At 40.4% G+C, this 25,509-nt stretch overlaps 1 protein-coding gene across 1 annotated transcript in view; it reads right to left on the bottom strand.

Moving 5' to 3' along the window:
* Positions 1–1,568: 1,568 nt before the first annotated feature.
* The window catches only part of ift172 (intraflagellar transport 172), a 30,711-nt gene continuing 6,770 nt past the window's right edge, over positions 1,569–25,509 (bottom strand). The window contains exons 15-48 of the mRNA XM_041064925.1: positions 25,296–25,408; positions 22,188–22,355; positions 21,178–21,314; positions 20,202–20,309; positions 19,259–19,331; positions 18,699–18,791; positions 18,233–18,310; positions 17,758–18,006; positions 16,750–16,828; positions 16,450–16,570; positions 15,748–15,892; positions 13,754–13,843; positions 13,359–13,456; positions 12,918–13,053; positions 11,562–11,678; positions 10,973–11,112; positions 10,420–10,513; positions 10,170–10,234; positions 9,829–10,009; positions 9,521–9,630; positions 8,034–8,163; positions 6,329–6,427; positions 6,041–6,150; positions 5,686–5,749; positions 5,282–5,368; positions 4,804–4,920; positions 4,489–4,599; positions 4,182–4,301; positions 3,762–3,857; positions 3,396–3,455; positions 3,186–3,284; positions 2,865–3,018; positions 2,169–2,260; positions 1,569–2,027 (exon numbers count right to left, since the gene is read on the bottom strand). Coding sequence (XP_040920859.1) covers positions 1,938–2,027; positions 2,169–2,260; positions 2,865–3,018; positions 3,186–3,284; positions 3,396–3,455; positions 3,762–3,857; positions 4,182–4,301; positions 4,489–4,599; positions 4,804–4,920; positions 5,282–5,368; positions 5,686–5,749; positions 6,041–6,150; positions 6,329–6,427; positions 8,034–8,163; positions 9,521–9,630; positions 9,829–10,009; positions 10,170–10,234; positions 10,420–10,513; positions 10,973–11,112; positions 11,562–11,678; positions 12,918–13,053; positions 13,359–13,456; positions 13,754–13,843; positions 15,748–15,892; positions 16,450–16,570; positions 16,750–16,828; positions 17,758–18,006; positions 18,233–18,310; positions 18,699–18,791; positions 19,259–19,331; positions 20,202–20,309; positions 21,178–21,314; positions 22,188–22,355; positions 25,296–25,408 — 3,824 coding nt within the window. The 3' untranslated portion in view covers positions 1,569–1,937. The remainder of the gene's footprint in view (positions 2,028–2,168; positions 2,261–2,864; positions 3,019–3,185; positions 3,285–3,395; positions 3,456–3,761; positions 3,858–4,181; positions 4,302–4,488; positions 4,600–4,803; positions 4,921–5,281; positions 5,369–5,685; positions 5,750–6,040; positions 6,151–6,328; positions 6,428–8,033; positions 8,164–9,520; positions 9,631–9,828; positions 10,010–10,169; positions 10,235–10,419; positions 10,514–10,972; positions 11,113–11,561; positions 11,679–12,917; positions 13,054–13,358; positions 13,457–13,753; positions 13,844–15,747; positions 15,893–16,449; positions 16,571–16,749; positions 16,829–17,757; positions 18,007–18,232; positions 18,311–18,698; positions 18,792–19,258; positions 19,332–20,201; positions 20,310–21,177; positions 21,315–22,187; positions 22,356–25,295; positions 25,409–25,509) is intronic.

Below are 25,509 nucleotides of genomic sequence, written 5' to 3'. Positions count from 1 at the left end.
CTGTACACCGAGTACTGCACACTGTGTACTGTGTACAGGAGTGTGTGTATTGTAGATACAGTGGAAATGCATGCATGTTCAGCATCACTGACAGATTAGTCTGCAGTTAAACTGCTGTCATTTTGTTTTTCTGATTGTTTGAATACCCAGAACTTAGTTTGTGGATTTTTATAAATAAGTTAATCTTGTATTTTCATGTGTGGCTCAGATGGAAGGAAGGCAACATGAAACAGACACACATAGTAAAGCTCTGTTTTATGCACCTGCTGCAGAGCTGCCATAAGTTTTTTCATTGTATTTGAGATTAATTTTAATGTGTGGCTTTTTTTTTCTTACTGCAGCTTGTTGTTGTTGTTGTTTTTCCCTGTTACTTCATGTATAACAGTCTTATAAGAAATAAACAAATCTGTGAAATTTTTAACTGTTGTCTTGTTTTACATATTCTTTTATTTATTTACAACCATGAATAATTCTACTCAGGTTTGAATTAAGGGGAAAATCACGGTGATTATTAAATATTGATGAAAGGCCGAATGTGAACCCCATGACCTTCCTGGGTTTTAAAGGAACCTTTTATTCCTATTCCTATTTTATTCCTTATTAACCTTCTATTTTTATTAATATTCATATTTCTGTGGACACTTATTTTTTAAGAATCATAAAAATAAAAAAGCTGAATTTAGTTATGTTACTTGTTGTGTCCTGCACATGGACTTTAAGGACACAAGAAATAACAGAATAGTATAAACACACATTTTGAAATTACAGGTAAGATCAATGCTTTGATTCTAATCTCCGAATACAAGAGCTTGATCTGAAGCAGGACCCACACAAACCTGTACAAGCACAAACTCCATTTCCTCACATGGTTTAGGTTTATTCAGTACTGATCCCAGAGAGATCCCAGAGCCTAATGAGTCTGGCCTGTGTTACCAGGGAAACTGATCCGGACTAACCTGGTCTCAGTCAGGTTAGTCTCCAGGATCAGCTGCTCCTAACGCAACACATGTTCGTCTCAGTCTCAACCAGTGTTTCCAGTGTCAGACTGAAAACCAGTGTTTTCTCTACAGTTCTGCCCAGGTTTTTCAGTTTGTGTGTGTTTCCTGCTTTGTTTAAAGCTGTGAGTTTGTTAGTTTCTGCTATGATGGTTTACACGTGTTACTATATAAATGAATGGCAGCGTCACACGATAACAACATTAAAGCAGAGCTTGGAAAAAAAGCTTGAAAACTATCTTTTATTTGAACTTTATTAAACAAAATACATTCCATATCAAACACACAATAAAGGCATTGTCAGAGAGACCGACTTCTGAACCACACGTACAGAGAGAGAAGAGCACAGTTCAGACTGTGCACGTTAAATAGTCCCTTTAACTGTCAGTACAGTACCTGTCAATCTTATTAAGTATTATATATATTCTGGAATAGCTAAAATCTAACAGTAACCTTTGGCTTTTTATTCAGCGATGCCATCCTGAGAGAAAAGAGGAGAGGAAAAGATTGAAAGACGATGCAGCAGAGGAATGTGTTTTACTGTCAACAAATCCCATAAAAGAACAAAAATAAAAAGTATTTTCTGCGTCTCTAAAGCCTGATACGTCACATGCTCCTTCGAACATTCTGGTAGATTTAGTTTTTTTTTCCGTATCTGGACAAGCAGTGAAGGCTTTAAAGGCTTTAAAATCATCATGAGAGGAAATAAAATGGACAGAAAATATTAATGAAAAGTTGAATAAATAAATAAACTGTCGGTAGTTTTTCCGGCCTTGTCAGAATATTTCTTCACAAAGAGCCTCTGCTGGTCACAAGAACTCGAATGAATGAAGTGACAGAGAAAAGAGGAGGAAGAGGAGGATGGACGAAGAACTGCAACTGTCAAATCTTACAGCAAAGATGGAAGAGAGTCATGAAATAAGATGAAGTAGCCGGGCTGTGTCAGTGGAAGGAGAATCCAGATCCTGGCAGACTGCCACACCACTGGCTGATGAACTTGAGGACGTCCTGACACTCCGGACTGTGGGTGGTCTGCAGGGAAAACACACAAAAAACCCCAACCAATCAGAAAGCAGATTAAACATATTACATCTGAAGTGATTAGTCAAAGGCAGAAAAATTATTTTGACACCTATTTTCAAGCAAAAATACTTTACAAATATCTGGTCTCACCTTTGTGGCCATGAGGAATTTGTTCCAGTCCTCCTTGTTCGCTGCTCTGCCCACAGACGAGAACTCGATCTTATTTCTGAGCACGGGGTAGCCTGGAGTCAGGAAGTCCGCAGAGCCAGGGGTTTACAATATGTTAAAGCACCTTCACGTCAAGTGAAGGTATAGTTTATATCCCAATCAAATAGCTAATTCAAATTCAAGGATAAATCCCTTGAGATGAACTATTTTATTTCAGGGGGGTTCTTTAAACGTTAAACTGTTTTAAAATTACAGTACAAACGCACACACTCAGGCCTCATCCTACAACTCGATAGATTTTTACATTGAAACAGTCACATTTACCTTCTCTTTACATCTTAGCACGAACATTGGATCATGGTTGTGAACACACTGTTCAAGCATGAAGCTTGTTAAGTATCAGTGCAGTGGATGCAAAAGGTAAGGCCTGTAAATAAAGGACATGTATTTTTGTACTTTCTTTAATATTTTTTTCACCAAAAATGATTGAAATGATATTTTTCTTTTTTTTTTGTCTCTGTTTCTCCTTTGGCATCAAACCAGTTTCCCCACAAAGAGCTTTCTGGTTTCCCTCTGATCTCTTTTCAGTTGTCTAATTTACCAACTTGGGTGAAGTCCTCAACAAGTAAGTGTGTGTGTGTTGTTGTGTGTGTTGCTGTGTTTTTGTGTGTGTATTACCGGTGAGGACACAGGGCAGCGAGCGCAGGCCGGTGTCTGTGGCCACCAGCGAGGCTTCATACGAGTTCCTCTCGTCCAGTGGCAGAACCTGCTCCAACCGATGGTCCATGGACACCATCAGCACCCAGTCACGGATCTGCTCCCGCTGTGCATCCTGTAACACACAGACACACAGATTCTGGGTTTCTTGTTATTTCACACAGGGTCATGGATGAATGTGACACTAACTGGGCCAATACTGTCTCCGTCCATCAGTCTGACCACAGTGTGTCCTGTGGGACGTTTAGATGTGTCCTGTGGGGACGGGAGATGATGTCTTACCGTGACACAAAGTTTGGTGGGAACTGGAACTTCAAAGGGGATGTCGGTGTGAATGAAGTCAGTGTGGTCCAGAGCGTCCAGGTTCCCCTCGTCAATGGCCTGGAGACAGGAATCAGCCAATCAGAAATCAAAACACAATTCTTTCTGTAAACGGTCATACTCAAGTGCTTTTTTCTTCATCTCGTACTGCAGGTGAGCTGCGATACTCACATCACACAGATCCAGGAAATGGTTGAGGAAGATGAAGGCCATGTTCTCCCAGCCAACAGCCTGCCAGGGTAAGAAAATATATATCAGGCTGCAGATGTCCACAAATCCACGTCAATAAAAAGTGGAATTAAAGGTTTGTATGTGTTTGTGAAGCATCAAGCAGCGAGGACATTTTACCATCTAGGAGAAAAGAAGAATTAAAAGAGAAAACTGTACTTTTCACCTGAGATTCTGCTCTAAACTGGAAAAAATGTATGAGAAACCAGGAAGGAAGAACATTTTAGGTCTAGTTGAGATGAGAACAAATGTATAAACACTGAACAAATTTAAGTTGAAGAACTCCTCCTCTCTGATCGGTGGACTCACCCTGCAGGCAAGACCAGCCTCGTAGAAAGCTTTATCAGCAGGAACGAGCTCGGTGTGACGCAGCAGAGACACCGACAGCTTGGCTGCTACACTGATCTGAAAATACACAGAAGACATAAGGAAGGACTGGTTTTAAAATTCATATGAAAACAAGAAAGCAGTTAACCTGTCACCACCGGATGTGGAGCAAAGAGTAGAGAGCTGAGCTCTGATATTAAAAAGTTTGTTCAGGAACAATGAAAACAGGTTAAGTTTCCGTGGAAACGTGTATTTTTCAGGTCAAATTTAATCATGCACACGTGAACTGAGCCTCATTTTCGTTAAAACTTAACTGAAATATTGTCGTTCTGAGCAGGTAAAACTGCAGGTAGAAGGTGTAAATGAAACTTTCTTTCATAGTGTGTCTGTGTTTTCATGTACCAGCTGCTCCACTCCTTTAGCCGCGGATCGCGTGGCGTAGTAGTGAGCGATCAGCAGCATCTGTTCAAAGTCTTCATGAGCTGGAGAGTTGGCCTCGGCTGACTTGGACATGTTCTCACACTGAAATAAAAAAAACGTTTTACTCCTGATGAGGAAAGTCTGTGAATCTGATCAATTCTCTGGGAAATTCAGAGTTTCAAGGAATTTCTCGGATCAGTACATTTTAAGGAACGAATCCATTTTGTTTTAGATCAAAATGGTTATTTCTGATTTAGATAAAAGTTTTCTGTATTTTGCTGTGATTCACCAGCTGCAGCAGGAAGTTGCGGAGGTCGGCCCACATGCGGTAAGACTCTGCTCCGTCAGTGTCAGGGAGGTTAATCAGGTCCAGGAACAGGCGCTTGTAGATGTTAAAGTTCTGAGAGTAAAAAAGTTGAAATACTTTTATCAGTTGCACCTGATGTTCTGTGATTATATCACGAAATACAAAACACTGGCATTTAGGAAGGTAGGCTGATTTGTACACAGGCATTTATGTGTGAGGAACCCTGAGTTTATATCATTTCTATAATAAATGAATGGAAGCAGTTTTCCATGAGCTGAAAGTCAGAAGTGTGTGTACCTGTGGGTTAGGTGGTGCTCCGTGCTGTATGTAGAGCTGCAGAGCCTTCGGAGCGTTCCCCTCCTTGATGAGGTGTGTGGCGTAGAGCGCAACATACTTATGGAGGATCTTAAAGTTCTGGACACAACACAACACAGAGGTGATGAAGAGCGTGACACGACGGCGAGCATCTGCTACTGACTGAACCCACGACTGCATGAATGAAAGCATGTCAAGGACTAATAAGTCACCCTGAGAAGAAATTCTGTAATTTCACTGACTAAAGTCTTGGAATTACACAACACGATTAACAGCTTTTAATGGAGGTGATTAGTGGTTTGGTCAAAGGACACTTTAACAGCAGCAGCTGATGAAAGAGGGAGTGACTTTCCCTAAACTTATTTCCAAAACTAAATTTTTTACATTTTAAATACCTCGTCTGTAATCTAAATTCCACATGAAATAATACTGATGTTGAGGTTCACTGTGCATTTAGTACCTGTTTGGACGCCGTGTCCAGACATTTCTCCCACTGGCCTCTTTCTGCGTACATGTCCAGAGCTGCCATCACGTCCACACCCACCAGCTGGACACATGCACAGAGTTTCAGTTTTATAGAATATAACACGGATTTTATGTATTTATTTATTTTTTCCCTTTTGATTTGATCGTTCAGAGTATTTAGGTGAATTTGGTTCAGGAGATGGGAGGAAATGTGAACTTCACTGACAGAAAACCTGATGTGCTATGATCTCACATGAAACAAGCCCAAAGGGATGAAATGGATAAAAAGATAAAACACTTTTCTAAAAATGTGGAAATGTCAGCAGCTGAACACTTAAGACAAACCTATTAGACCAATAATACAAACAGAATACAAACAGAGTGTGTAACTGTGCTTACAGAGTCCACTTTGCCTTGATTCTTAAGATGCTCCTTGTACTTCTGGTCCACGTAGTCCTCGTACCTGTCCAGGATCAGAGGCAGGAGACATAGTGAAATGGCATTTAAAAGATAAATGACTGATTATTCTGGAAACAATTCCCTGTGTTTCTGTGAGGTTATGTGTATGTATAAATAAGATGGTATCACATTGAATCTACCGAATGTCCCCTCTCTTCTAACTCACGTACTTGAGAATAAAAGTGAAAAATCACAGCAGAAGTGAATTTTTAAGATGATAAATTTAGTGTCTCAGGTTTGTGTTTCTGATATTTACTCTGACTCTGGATTCAGCGTATGTGAGTGTGTTTTTAACCTCGGCTCCAGCTCCTTGGCGACTCTCTTGGCTTTGTTCCACTCTTCACCCTCAATAAAGACATCGATCGCCTCTTTGATCAGGTCCATGTTTAAGTAAAGCTCGGCAGCCTGGAACATAAAGCCAGAAAAATTAGGCAAATTAAAAACTTACATGTTAACTACAAAAATCTGAAGCTACATGTAGAGTGTTAATACATTTAATTCTTTTTTTGTGAGCAGGTTAAAACAAGAGGCGTGTGTGTGTGTGTGTGTGTGTGTGTGTGTGTGTGTGTGTGTTTTCACCCACAGCGTTGTACTTCCTCAGGTGTGTGAGTCGTGGTCCGACCACCTGGATCACCTCCACCGCTCGGTCTCTACTCAGGAACTTGATGGACAACTCTGCTGCCTGGAAACACACAGACAAACATATTTGGATATGGATATAATAAAATGTTTTGTAATAAGATGGGAACTAATGATCATTTCCATCATCAGTTAATCACTGAATTATTTATTCTGATTGATCTGATAATTGTTTGGTCCTTAATATGATAAAAAAATAAATAAAAAATCCGTCACAAGTTCTGAAACCAGAATGTAACATCGTCAGATGTCTTGTTTTATCTGATCAACCGTCCAAAACCCAAATATGTAAAATCTAAAATACTATAATACAGAAAAAAGGCCACAAACACGCAAATCTGAGAAGCTCGAACCAGAAAATGTTTGTAATATTTTGTTTGATTAAACTATTATTATTATTATTAACTATTATTATCGCTATGATTTGGAGAACCAGCATATGACTCGGGCACAGCTGCTGTAGTTTCCAGGTGTTGTAGCAGAAGTGAAGTGATTGCCTCTGTCCATCAACACGCTGTTTCTCTGAAAACATGTAATTGGAATAAAATCTAATGTGCGTACTCAGGCTCTCTGCAGGAAGAAACCTATTGATTTTCTTGACCCCGTGACCTTTCCTCGAACATCATCAGGAGACCAAACGTTCAAATGCCCAGAGAGGGGAAAAAAACCCCATTGATCTCTGAGACCCTTTGACCTTTCCCTTGGCAACACTATCAGACCAACCATTCAAATTTCAGATGAGCTGATCTACATTGCACTGAAGTCAATAACACACAATATTTGCTGTGCAACTTCATGCTCCCGGCAGAAGAAAATCTATTGACACCGGTGACACGATGACCTTTGACCTTTCCTCCACCATCAGGGGAAATCTTGCCTACCATTCAGTCATCCACCCACTGCACTGCCTAACGTGAAAAGCAGCTAATTAGTGAAACTTGATCGTTTTTATGCTTCTGTTGTTTGCTGTGGCACATGGACACATAAAGCAGCTCACATTTAATTTAATGATATCACTGGCTGGGCCGTTGTGTCAGTGCCTCGTTTTGTATTTGCTTTACTGTCTTCCATTAGTTTTTTACAGTGTTAAATGTGGCATTAAAAGGCCACTTTGAAACATGTAGTCAAATTTCTTGTTTACTCTTTTCAATGGACTTGCTATGGATCTGTCTGGTTCAGCACCAGGTAGATGTGTAGATCAATTTCAATTCAAATTATTAAGTGTCAAAAAATGTCCAAAAAATCACAATTTCCATCAGTACATTTTCAGATTTAATTCTTTTGTCTGGTCAATTGACCAAAACCCAGTAATACGTGGTTAATACTGAATATGGAGAAAAGCAGGAAATCCTCGCAGTGGAGAAGGTGGATTCAGGGAATTATTGGTAATTGTGCTTGATAAATAAGTTGAAGTAAAAATAGTTTTACTCCTGACCGATCATCACCGGCTGCATATGTCAGTGGGTAATGAGCTGGAAGATTAGAGCATTGTCTGGAAAAATAAATATATATATACTGCTTTCTTATCCAGTAAATTGTCCTTTCAGATTTATCCCGACCCCCAGGTTAAGAATCACTGTCTTACATCAATAATCAAAATAGCTACTGGTTAATTTTCAGCTGACATGTTAGACAGTTTTAGCTTTTACCTTCATCCAGCACTTCTCCGTCAGGGCCGTGTTAGAGTCGTCCTTCACCTTCAGGTAACACTCCACGGCCCGGGAGTACTCGCCCGACTGTTCCCACTCTCTGGCCTGTTCCAGCAGGCCCTCCACACTCCTGAGACCACAAACACACACACACAGAGTCACATAAGGACAAACAAACAAATTCAATTCATATGAGGTTCATTAAAAAGCTTCTTTTAAACAAAGAACGTTGTAAACTCTGAATGACAGACTCCTTGATATCTGGGCCAATTAGCAACAACATCCTGCTTTGATTTAAAATCCATAATAGTAAGAATAATTCAGTTCAGTTCAATTCAGCCTCATTATTGTGCCGTACTGTACAGTGAAACAGGCTTGTCATTTTTTGCAACTTGCAAAACAGAATTAAAAAAGATGATAAATAAAAAGTTCTAATGTGCAAAATTGTTTTCAGAGGCATAAACATACAGAGACAAAGCCACTGCATCATTAATATTTGTCTTTTTTTCATAACTTTTCATACAAAAGCATTCTTACCCACTGGTCTGATAACACTGTCTTTCAAAAGAGGTTAACACGGGTTATTTTCACCACAGTGGGGCTCAGCTGAACATGGGAGACATACATTTAAATCCTTGGCTGTTCTGTCTGGATTACACCTCAGATTTCGGGATTTTCCCTGCACAGGAATCATGTCCACAGCTCATCCTCTTCAGCCACTGAGAATAATTACTCCTCCACCTCTTTCTTGCTCTTGATTTCTGTCTTTGTCATTAGCTTACATTTCAGTGAGATTAAAGTCACGTGCATCCTTGAGCTGAAAAATTACTATCTATTAACGAGCTAAAATTTGATCACGGCTTGTGAGCGCCTACGAGAAATGGGAAGCCTTTCACTTATCTGGAGGCCTGAGCTGTAAACTCTGCAGGAATAATTCAGCATTTTCTTGCTTTAACCCTCTTCATCGCTCGTTTCCATTGGTAACTTTTGATGTTTTCTCCCACAGGTCATTAAAGAGGGAGAGGCGATGGGAGGAGGATAAGAGCTGCATGCTGCTGGTTTGCTGGCTAACGAGCTATTCCTTGTTGGGAGTTTCAGTTTGGAATAACACATGAGCTGTGTTTAATAAAGCATCAAACTGATTCTTTGTGCACAGAGTCTGCTGGTGGGTGAGTGAGTAAAATGTTCATAGTGGGTTTTGTGGTTTCCCTCTGGCTTTTAAGGGGCTTCTTAATAACATAACACATGAGGTAAACAAAATCTAAAACACTCTTAAAATTATATCAAAATACCAAAAGTCTGATCTGTGATTGTGACTCAAGGTGACAAACCATAACAAGATAACAGCATCAGTGACTGTGTTCTCCTTTAAGTAGGATGGCATCACAGAGGAATGAAATCACAATTTTCCAGATCTCTGGACTAAAATAACGAGACACATTGATCTCTTTTCTTTTTTTTTTTTCTTTTTTATATCTTAATCTCACCGGACTCCCTTCTTGGAGGTCTCCTTCTCGTACTCCTCTTGGAGCATGGAGAGCTTGTTGGGGAGATACTCCTTACAGATGCGCATGGCATCACTCCACATGTCTGCATCCTAAGAAACACAAATAAACAAAAGAACAACTGACCATCAGGCAGAACATGATTTAAATATAAAACCAGGGGAAGTGACGTCATCAGTTCAATGTTTATTCAGCAATTTTAGACAAATCTCTCAAGTTTCGGTGAAATAAAGCTTAGAACATTTCGCGACTCTTTTCCTGCTGTTTGCTAGTTTGGCTCTGACAGTTACCTTGTAATATTTAACAGCCAGTTCAGGTCTCTGGGCTCGGAGCAGGAAAGCTTCAGCCTTCTGGAAATCTTTCTGTTCAAAGCAGAACTTGGCTTGGCCGGCCAGAACCTCAGAAACACACTCTGGATCGTGTCCCTCAGCCACCCGCTGTGCACTGGCCCAGTCCTTGTTGTGAACATACCTGGAAGAGTTCACACACACGCCCAAAAAATAAAACCTAGATATTAACTTTTTCACTTCTTTCAACTTGTAGCTCTCTTTAAAGCTTTGTGTTAAAGCCCAACTCATAAACAGCAAAACTGAATGAGCTGAGGGTCACAGCCTTCATCTTCGGTACTCACATGAGCACAGCTTCTTTGGGTTTTCCCGCTTTGATGAACTCAACCTCAGCCTCAGGAAACTTCCCCTGGAAACCGTGACAGAATTTGGGAGGACATGAAAGAGCAGAAAGTGAGAGCATGAGCAGAAATTAAATGTACAATGACTTGTGAGGTGATTATTTCCCATGAGAAGGTATGTGGAGTTAAAATAACCACTATGGTGAGGACAGGCAATAGGGGACTGTCTGTAACAGGACGGTGATGGTTTTACCCCATCCTCCAGGTATATGGCGTATTTGAGGTGGATCTCAGGAATCTTCTCCTTACAGGAAAGACGGGCCAAATCAAAGGCAAAGTCAAATGAGCTGGAGACAAGAGGAAGAGTGTGAAATGAGTTTGAGTTTACAGTGACTAACTTTATGTACATTTAGACGGATGGACAGCCTAAGAACATAACTTGGTAACAAACGTATTAAAGCTAACTTATTAAATTACATATTCTTCTGTCGTCAGCTACTTTTACTTTCCTCCTGAAATTTCACAACAATTCAACTTTCTTCATGGGATTCATTGATTATCAGGACTGTGTGACCTCAACAAATTTTAAGATGCAAACAATTCATGGGAAGTTTAATGTGAAGAACTCCCTCCAGACAGTGCAATTAGCAAAACCTCCTGGATGAGAGTGGTCATCATCAATACGAAGCAGCTCCAAAAGCTCTCAGCAATGTTTAACATTTTCTGTATCATATTAGACTCAGGGTGCAATTAAATGAAAATTAATCACGGTGTATGTTGGGTCTATGTCTTGTAATGCAGCTCACAAGTTGCTTGAAGCAAACTCAATGGCGTATTCCAGGAGGCCAAACTTGTTCAGCAGCTTGACGGCCGCCTCTCCTCCCAGGCTCCTGGCCCACAGGTATGCCACCTGCTTCTGGGCAACAGCACCTCCACTCTTTGCCACCTGTCACACACACACACAAACACATATAAGTGTATTTACATACATACATACATACATACACACACACACACACACACACACACACACACACACACACACACACACACACACACACACACACACACACACACACACACACACACACATATGTAATGAAAATTTTATAGACGTGTTTTAACACATCAAATTGGGGCTTTAAGCCACTATAAGAAGATTTTTAAGTGTTTGTGTGTGTTTTATATTGTTACAACTGTGTTTTACAAGTTGTCATTATTTACTTGTTCATACACCAGCTTCCACTTATGAGCATCCCCAGGAGGAGTTACAGATGTTCACAGATCCATTAATAAACACTTACATCTAATCATATATATATATATATGAGTAAATAAATCTGGAAATGGGATGAACAGCTAGCAAGCCAATAAAACAAATGTGACTGTGTGTACCCTGTATGCATCCTCCCACATATCATTGACTCTGTACATCTGGACAGCAGCTTTCCACTCTTCAGCCTCCATGAAGTGATACTCAGCCGCTGAGAACCTGGATTCAGTCACCAACTCCTACAACAAACATTTATACCATACATTTCAAAATAATATGACTATCACATACACATAAAGTATATTAATGTAAGTACTTCCTGGAGTTACAATATGATAATGCTTTTTTTTCAGCACTGTTTTTCTCGGTTTGTGACACAGCAAAAAGGAAAACTGTTGACAAAAGAAAAAGCTCCTAATGATGAAACTCTATTGAATTTCTTATGAATCATCTTTGCTGCCACTGTCTGATGCTCAGAGACTTCAAGTCTGAGAGCGACACAACTAAAAAGTTTGTAAAATTTGATATGTATGTGGTCTAATTGTGTGCGCATCAAAGAAATTAGTTTTAACTCATGGTCTTCAAAGCTTCAGAATTCAGAGCGGCAGTTTAAAGCACTGCGGGGCAATTCTCACAAGATAATTGGACAATCACAAAACTGTGAACGCACTCATTTGTCTCCGGTTACATAAGAAACAGAACGGTCTTGGATGTGGCCCTCATAACAAAAATCCTGATGAAGAGCTTTTCAGATGAGAAACCTCATTCATGGCTGCCTGAATATCGCTGATGAAGATGCTGAGCCATGACAACAGTCCCGCCACTTTCACACTGATCTCAGACGCGCTACAACAATTTGAAGACGGATTTGTTCTTTGTTTCATCTACAAGTAATTAAATAGGCAAACTAAACTGTATGATGTAATTTAAATATGCAGATGACTTTATGAACAGGGCTTTTGAATTTCGGGTTTTCTGAGTAATTCTTAGCCTTGTTCCAGACCTTTAAATCACTGCCCACGTCTCTCTGGTATTCAGCGACTCAGGTCATCTTCCGTCACATGCTCAGAGTCAGGATGTCCACTCACAGAAATAACATCTCTTAAATCCGTTGAAATGCTGCGATCATTCCTTCTGCTCATGCTCTTTTCATCAACAGATCCCTTGCGGACATATTTCCAGTATAATATAACCATAGTCCTCCTTCTGTGGGGAACTTATGTATCTGAAGGTTCATCTGAAGTGAATTAAAGGGGGGCCCTCCAAAGCTATAGTCTTTCTATTACAAACAGATTCCCCCACTGCAGCTCAGCAAGGAAACACGAAACTCCTTAAGTGTGTCTCCCATCACTTACACTGGAAGCACATTAAGAAGGGATCTCCAAATGACTTTTACAAAAGCTTCAATTGTTGCTGTGAGCATTGGTGTTGAAACTCGAGCCAGTTCCTGCTGCAGAGCTGATCACAGTGTGCTGTACCTTGGCCAGGCAGATGTGGGTCTCAGTCAGCAGGTCGGGGAGATGTTTGGCCACCAGCCGAATAACGTCATCAAACATCCGGTTCTTCTTGTACATGGCGATGGCGAGGTCAGGATGCTTCACTGTGGCAAACAGCCTGTATGCACACACACACACACACAGGTTTTTTATGACCTTTGAGTGTTAAAGGCATAAAAGAGGTCTTTTAAAAGACGTGAGGTGTGAGGAACCAGTCTAGAAATAATGGAAAGTCAGACAGCCAAGTCAAAACAGAGGCTGAAATTACCACCTGCCAACAGTCAGACACAGTTTTTATTATTTCTCTTGCTGTAACTGAGGTCAGACATGACTTCAGCCATGTTGCTTTGCCTCACTCCATTTTCATGCTTCCAGCAGCTAATGATGAAACAAATTACTATAAATATAGCGATCTGCATTTACCTCTCAGCCTCTTTGAACTTCCCGTCTCTCTCCAGCTCCTGAGCTCTGCTGATGTACAGGGCCGTAACTTCCTCCTCTGTCATACACTCCACTGCCAACTGCAGACAAAACACGTCAAACAACAACAACAGCCTTATTCACTTCTCTGTATTACAATTAGACTGATATCTTGTTAAACATAATCCAAAAAACACGTCCACTTCTAATGTAAATATTATTCCATCTGACTGGTTTTAGATGAAACATACATTAATGTGCTTTTAACAAATACATTTTTATTATGCTTAACAAAAGCAGGAAAAACAATGAGCATTTTGGGCCTTGGATTTTGAGTTCAAAATCAATTAGTTTTTTTTACATACTGGTGTTTTTGTGCAGTTTGTGTCCACACTGACCTTGTGAGCCTCCTCCCAGCGTCCTGCTGTGGTGTACATGTCTATGGCATCTTTAATGTGACCTCCTTTCACAAACAGTTGTTCTGCCACCTACAGGCCAGAAACACACAAAAAAAACCAAACACGCGCTGAGAAAATGTTAAATAATATATGAAAATCACAAACTCGTTTCCAAAATAGCTCATAATTAATAATATTTGGCAATCTTGTGAAATCACTGGTGAAAATAAAAACCTTGTTAACTTCATGACATATATCCAAAGAATATTATTATATTGAAAAGGCATTTCTGCAGGATAAACACACAAAAACACTTACTGCTAATACTAATAACAACACAGAGAATAACGTGACATGTTGCCATAGCGTGAAGCTGATGAGAGAAGGAGAAACGCTTGTCCTTTAAATGTGAACAGATTTCTGCTACATAAAGGCAGAAGATATATTCACCTCAAACTGTAATAACATTGGCATCAATGAAACAAATGCATGCGCAGGTGGTTTCGTCCGTTCTGATTAAAAATCGTTTAGTCATTGTTTTTCGCTGGATACGTTTTCTATTGAAAACACAGGTATGAGCTTCCTTCATTGTTTTAGTTTGCACTGAATTTCACTTTCCTGCATCTTCCACAAGTTGGAGAGCAAAGAGCTTGTTATCTTAATTACTTTCTGTGAATATGCCCATAGAGCAAACAGACTGAAATAGCCTGCTATTTTCAGAGGCTGGCAGTCTGTGGAGGCTGTTTGGCTCAGCTGAGCTAATCAGAATAAGCAGAGCACACTGTGCTTCACCACTATCATCTCTCCTCCTTTTCCCTTCTCTTTGTATTTAGACCAGATTTGTCTTTTTCTCTTTCTCATTTCAACAGTCCTGTATTTTTGGTATTTAGGCAACTATTAAAACTATTGTTGCAACCGTCCACTTTGTCATTCGTGCCAAAACCACTGCTCCACAGAGATTGCACTAAAGTTGCATGTGTGTGTCATGGGTGACTGTATATATCCCTGAGAGAAATTTATCGACAGTGGTGACAGCAAAATGTCACTGCCGACTTTATCCCTCTGGCTGTCTCCACCGCTCTGCCAGCCTAACCACAAAACCAAATGTACCAGCATTTAGGCTAAAGTAAGTCAAAGTGAACATCAGAGAAACAATTCAGAAAAGTCCAAATAAGGTTGCCACTAACATGTGAACATGTTAACAACCAGCTGCTTCCATCCAGCAGACAAAGAGCAACATTATCCTTAAATTGGAGTTTGCTTCTGGCCACTTGACAAGCATAAGTCCTACTTTCACTTTCCTTTTAGCTGTATTTTTGGTCTCCACCTACACTTGAAAGAAATATCTGGCTCTTTAGCGGCTGAATGCTCTGCTGTGTTGCCCAGATGCTCTCTAACTGTGTCTGCTGTTTGGAGGTGGGCAGGCGGCGTACAGTTGATTTATCGGAGCTTGTTCTTTGAAAACCACTGCCTGCTGCTGCTGGGTGTACGGCTGACGGGTGGTGAGAGTGAACCAAAACAGAAACATCGTGGGCCAGACAACTAAACAATGAGCTGAAAGATGCTAAAATCCTCTGTGGAGCGGAGGGAAACTGCAGAGTCGGGTGATAATGATAATAATTCTCTATGGCCTTATCTTTAAGAGTACGCCTTTCACATTACATGTAGTCACTTAATGGAAGGTTGACATTAAAACAGATTTGTGCAGCTTTACCAGTTAAGGTTTCGGTTTATATACACTCAGCGAGTCTTCCTCCGCAACCTAACAAAAATAACTCCACACACTGTTTAAATAAGAATCAGGCAAAAAAAAACTGTTACCAACACTTACATCAGCTGATCTCTTAAACTACCACAGGTATGAGACCAGAAACATCTGGTGCCTCCCAGGTTATAATCCAATAATGTAATATATATGGAAATGGGCCATTCTGTATAATGTGCACTTTTGTACTTTTACTTCCTCCCTGCACACCTCCTTCCTCCTCTCTCACCTCATAGTCCTGCATGGAGGCGTAGTACTGAGCTATCTTCACATAGTATTTTCCTGCTGATGAATCCTCCTGTAGCTCCAGGATGTGGACGGCTTTCTTCCACTGACGAGCTGCGATGGCTGCCTCGATGGCTTTAAGGGAGCAGCTAAGAAGAAAACAATATATACGTTTTTCTTTGTGTGCAAGTGGTGTGTGTACGAAAAGAAAAAATCACGATATATTTCTGAAATGTAGATCATATGTGGTCAATGCTAACTGTCTTCCTCCGCCAAATGTGAGTGACAACCAGACAAAATGGACACACAGCAACTTTGTTTAAAGGTTAAAGTTAATAATTTGTTTAAGGTTTAAATAAAGATTAAAACGTTACTGGCAGCAGAAATTATCAGCTCAAGTATTTTTAATTTGTTTCTATGGAGAGTTTTAGAATCCCACAGTCAAAATTCAGTTTCAGAGGATTTACTTTGGAAAGAATAGAAATCTGGCTGCTGATTACCTGTCTTTTTTGGTATTTTTTGGGCATAACTGTGGCCATATTTAAATATGTCTCTTCTCATCTCTCTATCATGGTGCTGGTGATGATTTAAAGAATTGTTGGCCATCTCTGTTGGATTGTTTTTTTTTATGAGTCATCTTTCCTCCTCTCCATCTGCCCATACCTTTGTCTCTTCAGTCCACTCGCTCTCCGTCTACACTACATACCCTGCTTCAATGAAGTGGTTGATGGCGGCGTCCATCTGTTTCTGCTGGACGAGGTAGTCTCCCCAGGCCTCCTCCAGTTTCACCACCTCGGCAGGGAAGGCAAGACGAGCCAGCTCCACCGCTACAGGAAGCAGGAAGGAGAGATTTTACATCCAAATACACATACTGTATACCACCCACACTCAACTCAGCCACATACATCCAGCTGTTGTTCAGCATCTTTTCACATAACTGAGATGCTTTGTGCCTTTTTATCTGAGATGCACATCAGATCTTTAAACAATAAAACTCCTGATTTACCTTTCCTGAAGGCACCTCCTTTGCAGTAGTACTCCAAAGCTCTCTGGTTGTTCCTGATCTTCTCGTACAGATCTCCTGCCTGGTCAGAAGAGACGGAGACAAATCCATTTACGATGACTAATTCAAATATTAGAGACATTAAATGTAGCTAAATCAGGGTCAGTCACAGTGATATGGTGGAAAGTCCTCCAAACAACTTCTAACACAATTTTTTAGTGCCGAATTTCTTAAACACTCTTTGCTGAGAGTGGAATCGATTGTTGGGAATGTATATGATGAAAAAAGTATGTGGACACACACACACATATATATTTGGTCTGTTCTTCACGGTTTGGGTAAAATCGCTTAGTTTCAATTAAGACAAATCTTGCTAAAAAGTCAGTATTTTAGACAATAGTGTTTTTCCAACTTTGAGGCAACAGTTTAGGAAAGGCCCTTTCCTGTTTCAACGTTCCATTCCTTTTTCTAACCTGTCAAGAACAAAATGCAAGGGAGAATGTGGGAACCTTGCAAGATACAAAAAATACACTGAGTGTCAGCAGGACATTTTAACTGCTGCAAGTTAAAATCACACATTTCCAGCATCCATATCAACCTTCAAACACCTAAAGTGATGAAACCCTCCACCAACAGGATACAGCAACAAATTTTTACTCTGAAGTTTCGTTCTCTCCTTCCAAGCCTGGTTCTCACCTGTTACATAAACACAGATGGCTATAAAAAAGAGCTGAGTTCTCAGACAAACAGCTACAGAAAAAGACACAGAGAAATAACAGACAGATGGAGGGAGACAGAGTGTAAAACTGAAAAAACTAAGTAAACTGTTGTTGATCTATTGATACCTCAACTCCCCTGGCATCTGTTAGGAGAGGAGAGGAAGACGAGGCAAGGTGGGAAGTACAGAAAAGTAAGAACAGAGGAGGAGGAATAATAGATTTCACCAGTTTAACTTATATAAATCCCTTTATTAAAGATGGAGAGAGAGAGAGAGAGAGAGAGTCCACTCACCCTCTCATAAAACTCGCCCTTGATCAGACTGGCAGCGATGCGACTGACAATGTCGCTATTGTTGGTGATCTCCGGCCGGCTGATGGCCAGGCGGGCAGCTTTGGCCGGGAGCCCAGCCTTCAGGTAGAGATTGATGGCACCCTGGAAGTCTCCCTCGCTCTCCTTCACCTCGCCGGCCTTTTCATCCTGACCCGTCTGCGCCAACCACTGGTGATAGTCTTCACGCAGGCTGTCCAGCCCCGGGTAACTCTGCAGTCATTTTGGATTGAGTGTGCGGTTGTTAGTTAGTTAAACGTAGGTTTAAATCTAGTGCTCGAAACACACTTGGTGATTAATCAGTCAGTCAACACAGAATTAATCAGTTAAACAGTTTTGATAATTAGTTGATAATTAGTGTCAAAGTAGACCCAGAGAACACCGAAAAAGCTGCAGCGTCAAATGTTGAAAAGTTTAAGTATAGTCGGTTCATTATCACCTTGGCTTCAGCCATGGCAATGCAGTCGTCCCACATGTGCAGAGTCTGGTACATCTCTATGGCTTCATTGATGGAATTCTACAGTAAAACAGAAAAACGCTTATTAATCGCAGTTACAGCTTTGTCCTCTTTAAGTAATAAAACTTGTACAGAGTGATACTGCTCTGTTGTGTTAGAGTGCCTGATCTGGTGGATTAAATCATGAGCTTCCAATCCTCTAACCTTCTGCTAGGATGAAACAGTGTACAGTAAACATCTCAAAATCAAGTTGGTTAACAACTCAGATAAACAGATAAACAAACTGGAGGGTAACTGTATTTTAATTTTGAATAAAACACCTGAGTTGTAAAATCCGAACTGAAACACACTCATAGTGAATTCCATGTGTGAAAAGCCTGATTTTAAATACCGCACTGTGTGTACACAAGGTTTGGTTGTATGAGGCAAAATGAGGCGAATCACTGACATGCTCCAAGAAGTGCATCTCAGCAAGTTTAAAGTTCTTTTCCAGCATGGCAATATGGGCTTGGACTTGGTAGGATGTCGTCCCATCTTCACCCTGGTCAGAAGAGACACGCAGGTTAAAACACACACACACACACGAGTGAGCGCTTATTTTGTACTGTGGAGCAACAAAATGTAGTTCATCTGAAAAAGTATAAAAGTTCCGAAGAAGTACGTGTGTGTAAAATGTGGCGTTGGAGTTTTTACACAAAGATGAATCAAAGTGACTAATTTCTTTCTGTAAACTGGAAAGCACTAACTGATATTCAACCAAGATGAATGTCATTAATATGGATTCCAGTGGAAATAGTTTTCCATTTCCGCCGTGAGAAGCATAAACCTTTGAAACAAATATTGAATTATTCAGAATTTGTTGTGTGAAAGTTGTCAGCTTTAAAGCCACTGAATATCAGTGTAGAATATTATTAATCAGCATCACCCTCCGAACTCTCGTGTCTTTTGAGCAGCAGATTTGGTCAGTGTGGAGATGTGGGGATGTGTCTGTGCTGATGTGAAACACACCGTTTCAGACACTTTATCGGCAATTTGGTGAAGGAAACGAACTGTTGAGACATCACCCAACGCAGCAAAACACCTTCAAAATAAGAGAGAAAGAAAAACAGCGAGAGATTTAGCAATTAGGCAAGAGAGAAAGAGTCAGAGTGAACGATGCAACAGTGACAGAAACATTCATTGCAGTGAAGACTGAAGGTAACACTGGCTGGTCAGAGCTCTGAAAAACTGTTCGCTCAGTGAACTGAGAAAAATTAGAGCTTTTGTCTAATTAGTCTTTAGATACGCTGCAGTCTGAGGGGCTGAGAAATGCAAAGGCGCGTCTTAGCATTCGGCCACTTTATTACCAACTCTCTCTGAACAGTTGCATCAGATTAATGAACAAGTCATGAAAGAAAAAAGTAAAAAAAAAGAAAAAAAAGAAAACTCTCTGTCTGACTCCTTCTCGCTTCCCGCCCTCATTAACATCACTTCCCTCCCTCATTAACATTACCCACTCCAGACAAAACCATTTCTTTCCCCGATTTCATGATTTATGCAAATCAAGCTGATGCCTAATGAACAGAATATGCATTATTAACGACACAGAATTCAAATTTGAAAAGTTTCTCAAAACAGAGCGAAATAAAGATGGAGGGAGAGAGAGAGAGAGGGAGAGAGAGAGAGAATGCTTATGATAGAAATTTTTAAAAATCTGTCTTTGATGATTAATGAAGTTAGAGAAGGAGGTCAGGCAGGGACACAGCCATCTGCTGTGTGTGAGTGTTCAAGAGTTGTTTGTCTTTTTTTCATTGCAGGTGACGAAGGTGCCCTTGTTGTCTCCATTCTCTCCAGTTGCAAAGATAAGTCTCAGTTACAATGAAGACTGATAAAGAATGTAATTAGTTCAGAGGCACAAACATTGCTTTGAAAGGGCTTTGTGTGTGTGTGTGTGTGTGTTTGTGTTGCTGACCTTTCTGCGATGTGCAGCTGGCGTGCCTCTAGAGCCAGCTTGCTGAGTGTCTTCCACATGGCTTCAGTCTCTGGTGACATCTCCAGAGTCTCAAGGAATGCTGTGGCTCTGTAAAAACACACACACACACACAGAAACACAAACAAGCAGTGGAGCTGAGTTAGATGGCAGGACAGGTCATAGCGCATGATAGGACAGAACAGACGAGTCCTCCACAAATATCGAAGCAGCAGAGCAGAAGCAGCGAGTTGTGTATTGATTGGACAGACCTGGGTCAGCACACATCTGCTCTGCTTCAGTGCCTTTGGGCAAAACACGAGGCTTCAGATATTCAAAAGTCAGAAGCAGGGTTGACGTGGTGTTCAGCAAGTCAGAGGGGGGTGCAGCAGTTCAGACAGCTGACCACAGCTGGATTGTAGATGGAACCCTTTGAAGGATTCCTCAACTTGACACACAAATCTGCCTATGAGGAGGCAGCGGTTTTAAGATTTTTGAAAGCCTGCAGATGCCCTGTCCCATCTGTGGTTGTTCTTTTACCAGAAAGAATGGAATAACAGGTACAAGCAACCAACATCCTCTTAAAAAGGTGGCAGGCCTCACTTGATGTCTGACAGATTTCACCAGTGAAGAGTTCAGCTGCTGCTCCTTCAAAAATGAGAGGTCAGTTATACGAGTTTAGGCATCTGATGAGGAGGTTCCACAAGAGCATCACTTTGGAGATGTTCAAATCACGACACACTGAAGGGACAGATTATGTCTCCCAGCTGGCCGCAGAGTGCGGAGGAAACCCTCAAGAGGAGCTGGAGGAAGCTGCTGGATAAAAAGGACATCTGGCCTGTTCTGCTCACCCTGCTGTCACTGAAACTCTGACCCAGAAAAGCAGCGAGTACATAGAAGGATGGGCGGACGTTCAAACGGTATCAGTTTAATCATATTAGACGTTTTTTTTTTAAAATGAATATGGCTCAGAGCTCACCTGCCGTAGTCTCCATCATCAACAGCAGTACCAAACTCGATGAGGCCTTCATCCAGCGTGTATGTCACCATGTTGACGCCCTCCGTCACGATCACGTCCGTCTTTCCATCGACTCTTTCTAGATCCACAATGTCTCCCTGACAGAGAGAGGTGGAACTAATACTAATCAAATCATGTAAAATAATATAACACAGAGGCCAAATTTCTGCATAAACATTTTTCTTATGTCACTTACATACTTCTACCTTATTAGAATATATATATTCCTCCACCCCTATAATAGCTAACCCATATTAGTTAGCTATTAGCTCTGAGTAATATTTTCACTAAACACAAAGAAGTTATTGCACAAACCAACACATTAAAAATATATATACGTGAGCCACTACAGAAATCACGTGACCATTAGTTTTCCGTTATTCGTCTGCAAAATAAAATGTCTGGCACAACAATTATTGATGAACTTTCCAAACGTTGTTTTTGTCCAACTGCACCCATGCAAGAGCTTGCTCTGCCTGGTTTTTATTATTAATGAGAACACCAATGAGTGTTCCGCAAGCAAGTTTCCAAAACTTGTGCCTGCCCAGGGCAACTAACCGCTCCAGGACAGCAGCACAAAAACACTTGCTCAGTCGGCTTTACATGGAGCACAGAGACCCAAAGCTTGAGGAAAGTAAAACGTGGTTTGGGCATAAAAACCAGAGAAAATTAAAAAATAATTAAAATTAAAAAATATATAATATCAACTCCAAACTATGTAAAACAACCAGCAAGGCCGGTGCAGAGATTGAAACCCTCACCGTCAGGATGCTGTTTTCTTTAAGATACAAGATAATTACATAAACACAAAATACACATAATATCACTATTAAGCTGGGGGTTTGGAGTGGATGAAAAAGATTAAAAGATGAAAAAAGCTGATATGAGCCCCATTCAATTGTGTTATGTACTCAAACCCTTTCAGTAGTGTAAATGTGTAACCCTTTCACACAAGGAGGACAAGTCCTCACCTTGATTGGGAACATGGTGATGCTCTCTGGACTGTCGATACTGTACCAAATGCAGAGGTTTCCTCTGTTTTGGGCGACCACCACATCACTGCCGGGCACCCACTGGACATAGGAGCAGAAACTCAGCAATGTGGCCTTTATGGCGGTCACGATGTCGTACAGGTGGAGCTGAGGAGGAAGGAGCAAGAGGGAGATACAGAAATTCTTAATTTCGTCATCCCCAATGGCCTGACCTTATCAAAGGTAACCTACAGTATATACAGCATTAAAGGGATAGTTCAACATTTTGGAAAATACAGAGTCAGAGGACACTTAGCTGTTTAGCATAAGAACTGAAAACAGCCTGGCTTTATCTGCTGGTAACAAATTCCACTTACTTGCACATCTAAAGCTCAGTGATTATCATGCTGTACAAAAAAAATGGATGTTGACAGACACAGTCAGACTAGCTGCCATATTTAATCCCCCTTTTCCAGTTTCAAGGTTTCTACAGGTTCACTGAGTTGAATTTATGACCTTTTAAGACCTTTGTAATACCACACAGAATGCAGTTTAATACCTTTCACTGAAAGTGTGATGGAAAATCAGCAGGGATGATCTGGCCTAGAATTAAATATTATTATTTCATTTTTTTCTGTACTCTCCAGCAGCAGTAATTACTAATGATGTACTTAATTCCATTGATGCGACTTGGTCTCAGATAAGGCACAGAATAGATACATGGATTAAACAATTAAAAAAGATTAATTTAATTCAAGATCTGCTAAAATTGACACTTACCCATTATGAAAGAGTTGTTTTACTTTCTGTGGCTACCAGAAGTGACAGCAGTGTTTGCTACAGGTCTGATGGTGCTGACTTTTACAAAAAGAAAAAGGCTTGAACAGCCTCCTGCAGCACAGTACACTATAGAAACAATCACACTTTGAGTTTTTAATTTTATAATTATTATTACTGCCTACAAAAAGAGTCTTAAGTTTAAGTCTTAAATTTAAGACTTTTTAATACCTTTTCAGGATTTTGGTTTGAGGAAAGTGACCTTCTTCATGTGAAGCTAAACCAACCAGCTGCTTCCCAAAATGTTTGACTCCTTTAACCATTGCAATATGTCTGTTAGGTATTAAAAAGCCTTTGGAGGTCACTGGCGGGTTTTTGGCTGTAATAAGATGTTTAGAACAGATATTCCACTATAAATCTGCATGTGACATATTAATCTGGCCAACATTCCTCAGTGTTACGTTAGATACTGTTTTACTCTGGACAACATACCACCTTTATACTGTAATATGTAACATGAAGGTTACTCCACGTTAATAAGCATCTCTGACAACAGGACGTGTGCTATGCTGGGATGGAACCACTTGCTTTTGGTGACGCTGTAAGCAAAGTTAACACAGTGATCGTCCTTATTTTCCAATTCTCTGTCCCAGAACATTAAAGTTTACATCAGCATCGTTAAACTCCTTTGGCCTGAATGAAGCTGATTAATCTTCACCAGCGCCATGTGAATACTCTTGATGAGTTGAGATTATGTAGATTCTATAAGCTACAGTGGCTCCAGCAGCACTTAATATGTATGTGTGTGAATGAGAGACTGCCCGCTGGTGTAATCAGCTACCTTAATATACCCCCCCCCCCCCCCAACTATTTTTAAGAATACTCTGTCTATATTTTTCCCCTGGAGCTCAACTGGCCAACTTTTAATGCAGTGAGGAAGAGCAGCCTGTTGATAAGTTCACTTGAAAGCAAGTTTAAATTAAAGAACCATTTGTTATACAACTTAACTTGTTATCATCTGTTACTGGTGGAATGTGGAGGAAAAAAAAGAAATAGCCTAAATTTCCTCAGCCTGCCATTGATTGACTGACATTAAACCATATTTTCACCCAGCTGAGACACAACTATGATGTTGGGCCTCCAATTCATGCACCATCAGCACTGCAGTAAAGGCACGAGGTACTTTAAAGCGATTCCTTAGCAGTGACATGATTAGAATGTAAACTTATTACTAAGAATAAAGGTTTTGAATAAACCTGAAGAAAAAGAGCATGTTAAAAAAATTAGAAGTGTTTAGATGAAAAGTCTGAACAGACACGTAGTGAGGATCTCAATCTTAAGTACCACAAAACTTTACAGTGTCTGAAAACTGAAAGAGTGATTACGGAGACTTTTTCTGGTTCTAAATAGCATCAGAGTTTCTTCTTCCTTCTCCTTCTTCTTTTTAAAGTACATAAATATTTCACTAACCATCCAACTAAAGATCTTTTTGTTCATACTAAAAACAATCTACATCTGTACCTGAAAAAATATAAATTTTGAAATACAAAAATCTTTAAATGTCGCTATGTGCCATACAAGTGCAGCAAAAAGTTAGACACCAGATTTCCAATTACCAGAGTTGTCCAAGTCTTTGCCCCAAGGCTCAAACATCAAACTGTTCCATTACCCTGGGGCCACAACTGACAACAGCTCCCTGTGTACGTTAACTGGCACAACATTTAGACTTTTTCTAATTTTTTGTTCTGTTCATTACTATAAGAGATAATGTTATTTCTAATTTCATCTCTGCATTTGATCATTTTAAAGAACAAAAATATAAACAGGTGCTTTGCATGTTTTTGCAATTCAATCATGTGCTTAACACACACATGTAATAACAGGCTAAAAAGACAAATGAAGGTCTTATGAGGGGTCGCATGGAAAATTAACAGGATAAGAAAGAAGGGAAAAGGAAGAAAAAGAAAAGAAAAAATGTATTTGTTTTTCATTTGCTCCTCTAATAATTTTACATAAATAAATAACATTTAAATACAATTTCATACCTTTCATGGTTAATTTACAGTGTGGCAAAGTGCTATCACATCTATTCTGACTCACCATCTTACTGCCTGGATGACAAAGATGGTTCCACACAGAAAGCTACGAGGCCTGTTTTGGGTGACGGACGTGCCTATAGGTTTAGACACGCCCCAACCAAGGATCAGTTTTTCTATTTTACTTATTACCTTACTAATCACCATCTTGTCATTTGCCCTCTCTGCCTTTAGGCCCCTCTGCCATTGTCTCCACTCTTTCAATCCCCTCAGGGTGCTGAGGTTTCATTCTCACCCGCAGCTTCTTGTCCCTGAACAGCAGTTTGCGTCCGGTTTCATTGAGCTCCAGCCAGTCAATCTTGGAGTCGTGGCTGATGGTTCCCAGATTGTAGCCTCCGGCCAAATCCACTGGGGGGGAGGGACATGACAGGTTAACTGAGCAGCGGTCAGGCTGTCAGTCTAACAAAGTATCAGGCTTAAATTGGCTTTTTATTGCAGATGAGATATCA

Source organism: Toxotes jaculatrix, chromosome 19 (genome assembly GCF_017976425.1).
Source record: "Toxotes jaculatrix isolate fToxJac2 chromosome 19, fToxJac2.pri, whole genome shotgun sequence".
NCBI lineage: Eukaryota > Metazoa > Chordata > Actinopteri > Toxotidae > Toxotes > Toxotes jaculatrix.
Note: the sequence above shows the minus strand (reverse complement) of the source record. Positions and strands in the feature narration are given on the sequence as shown.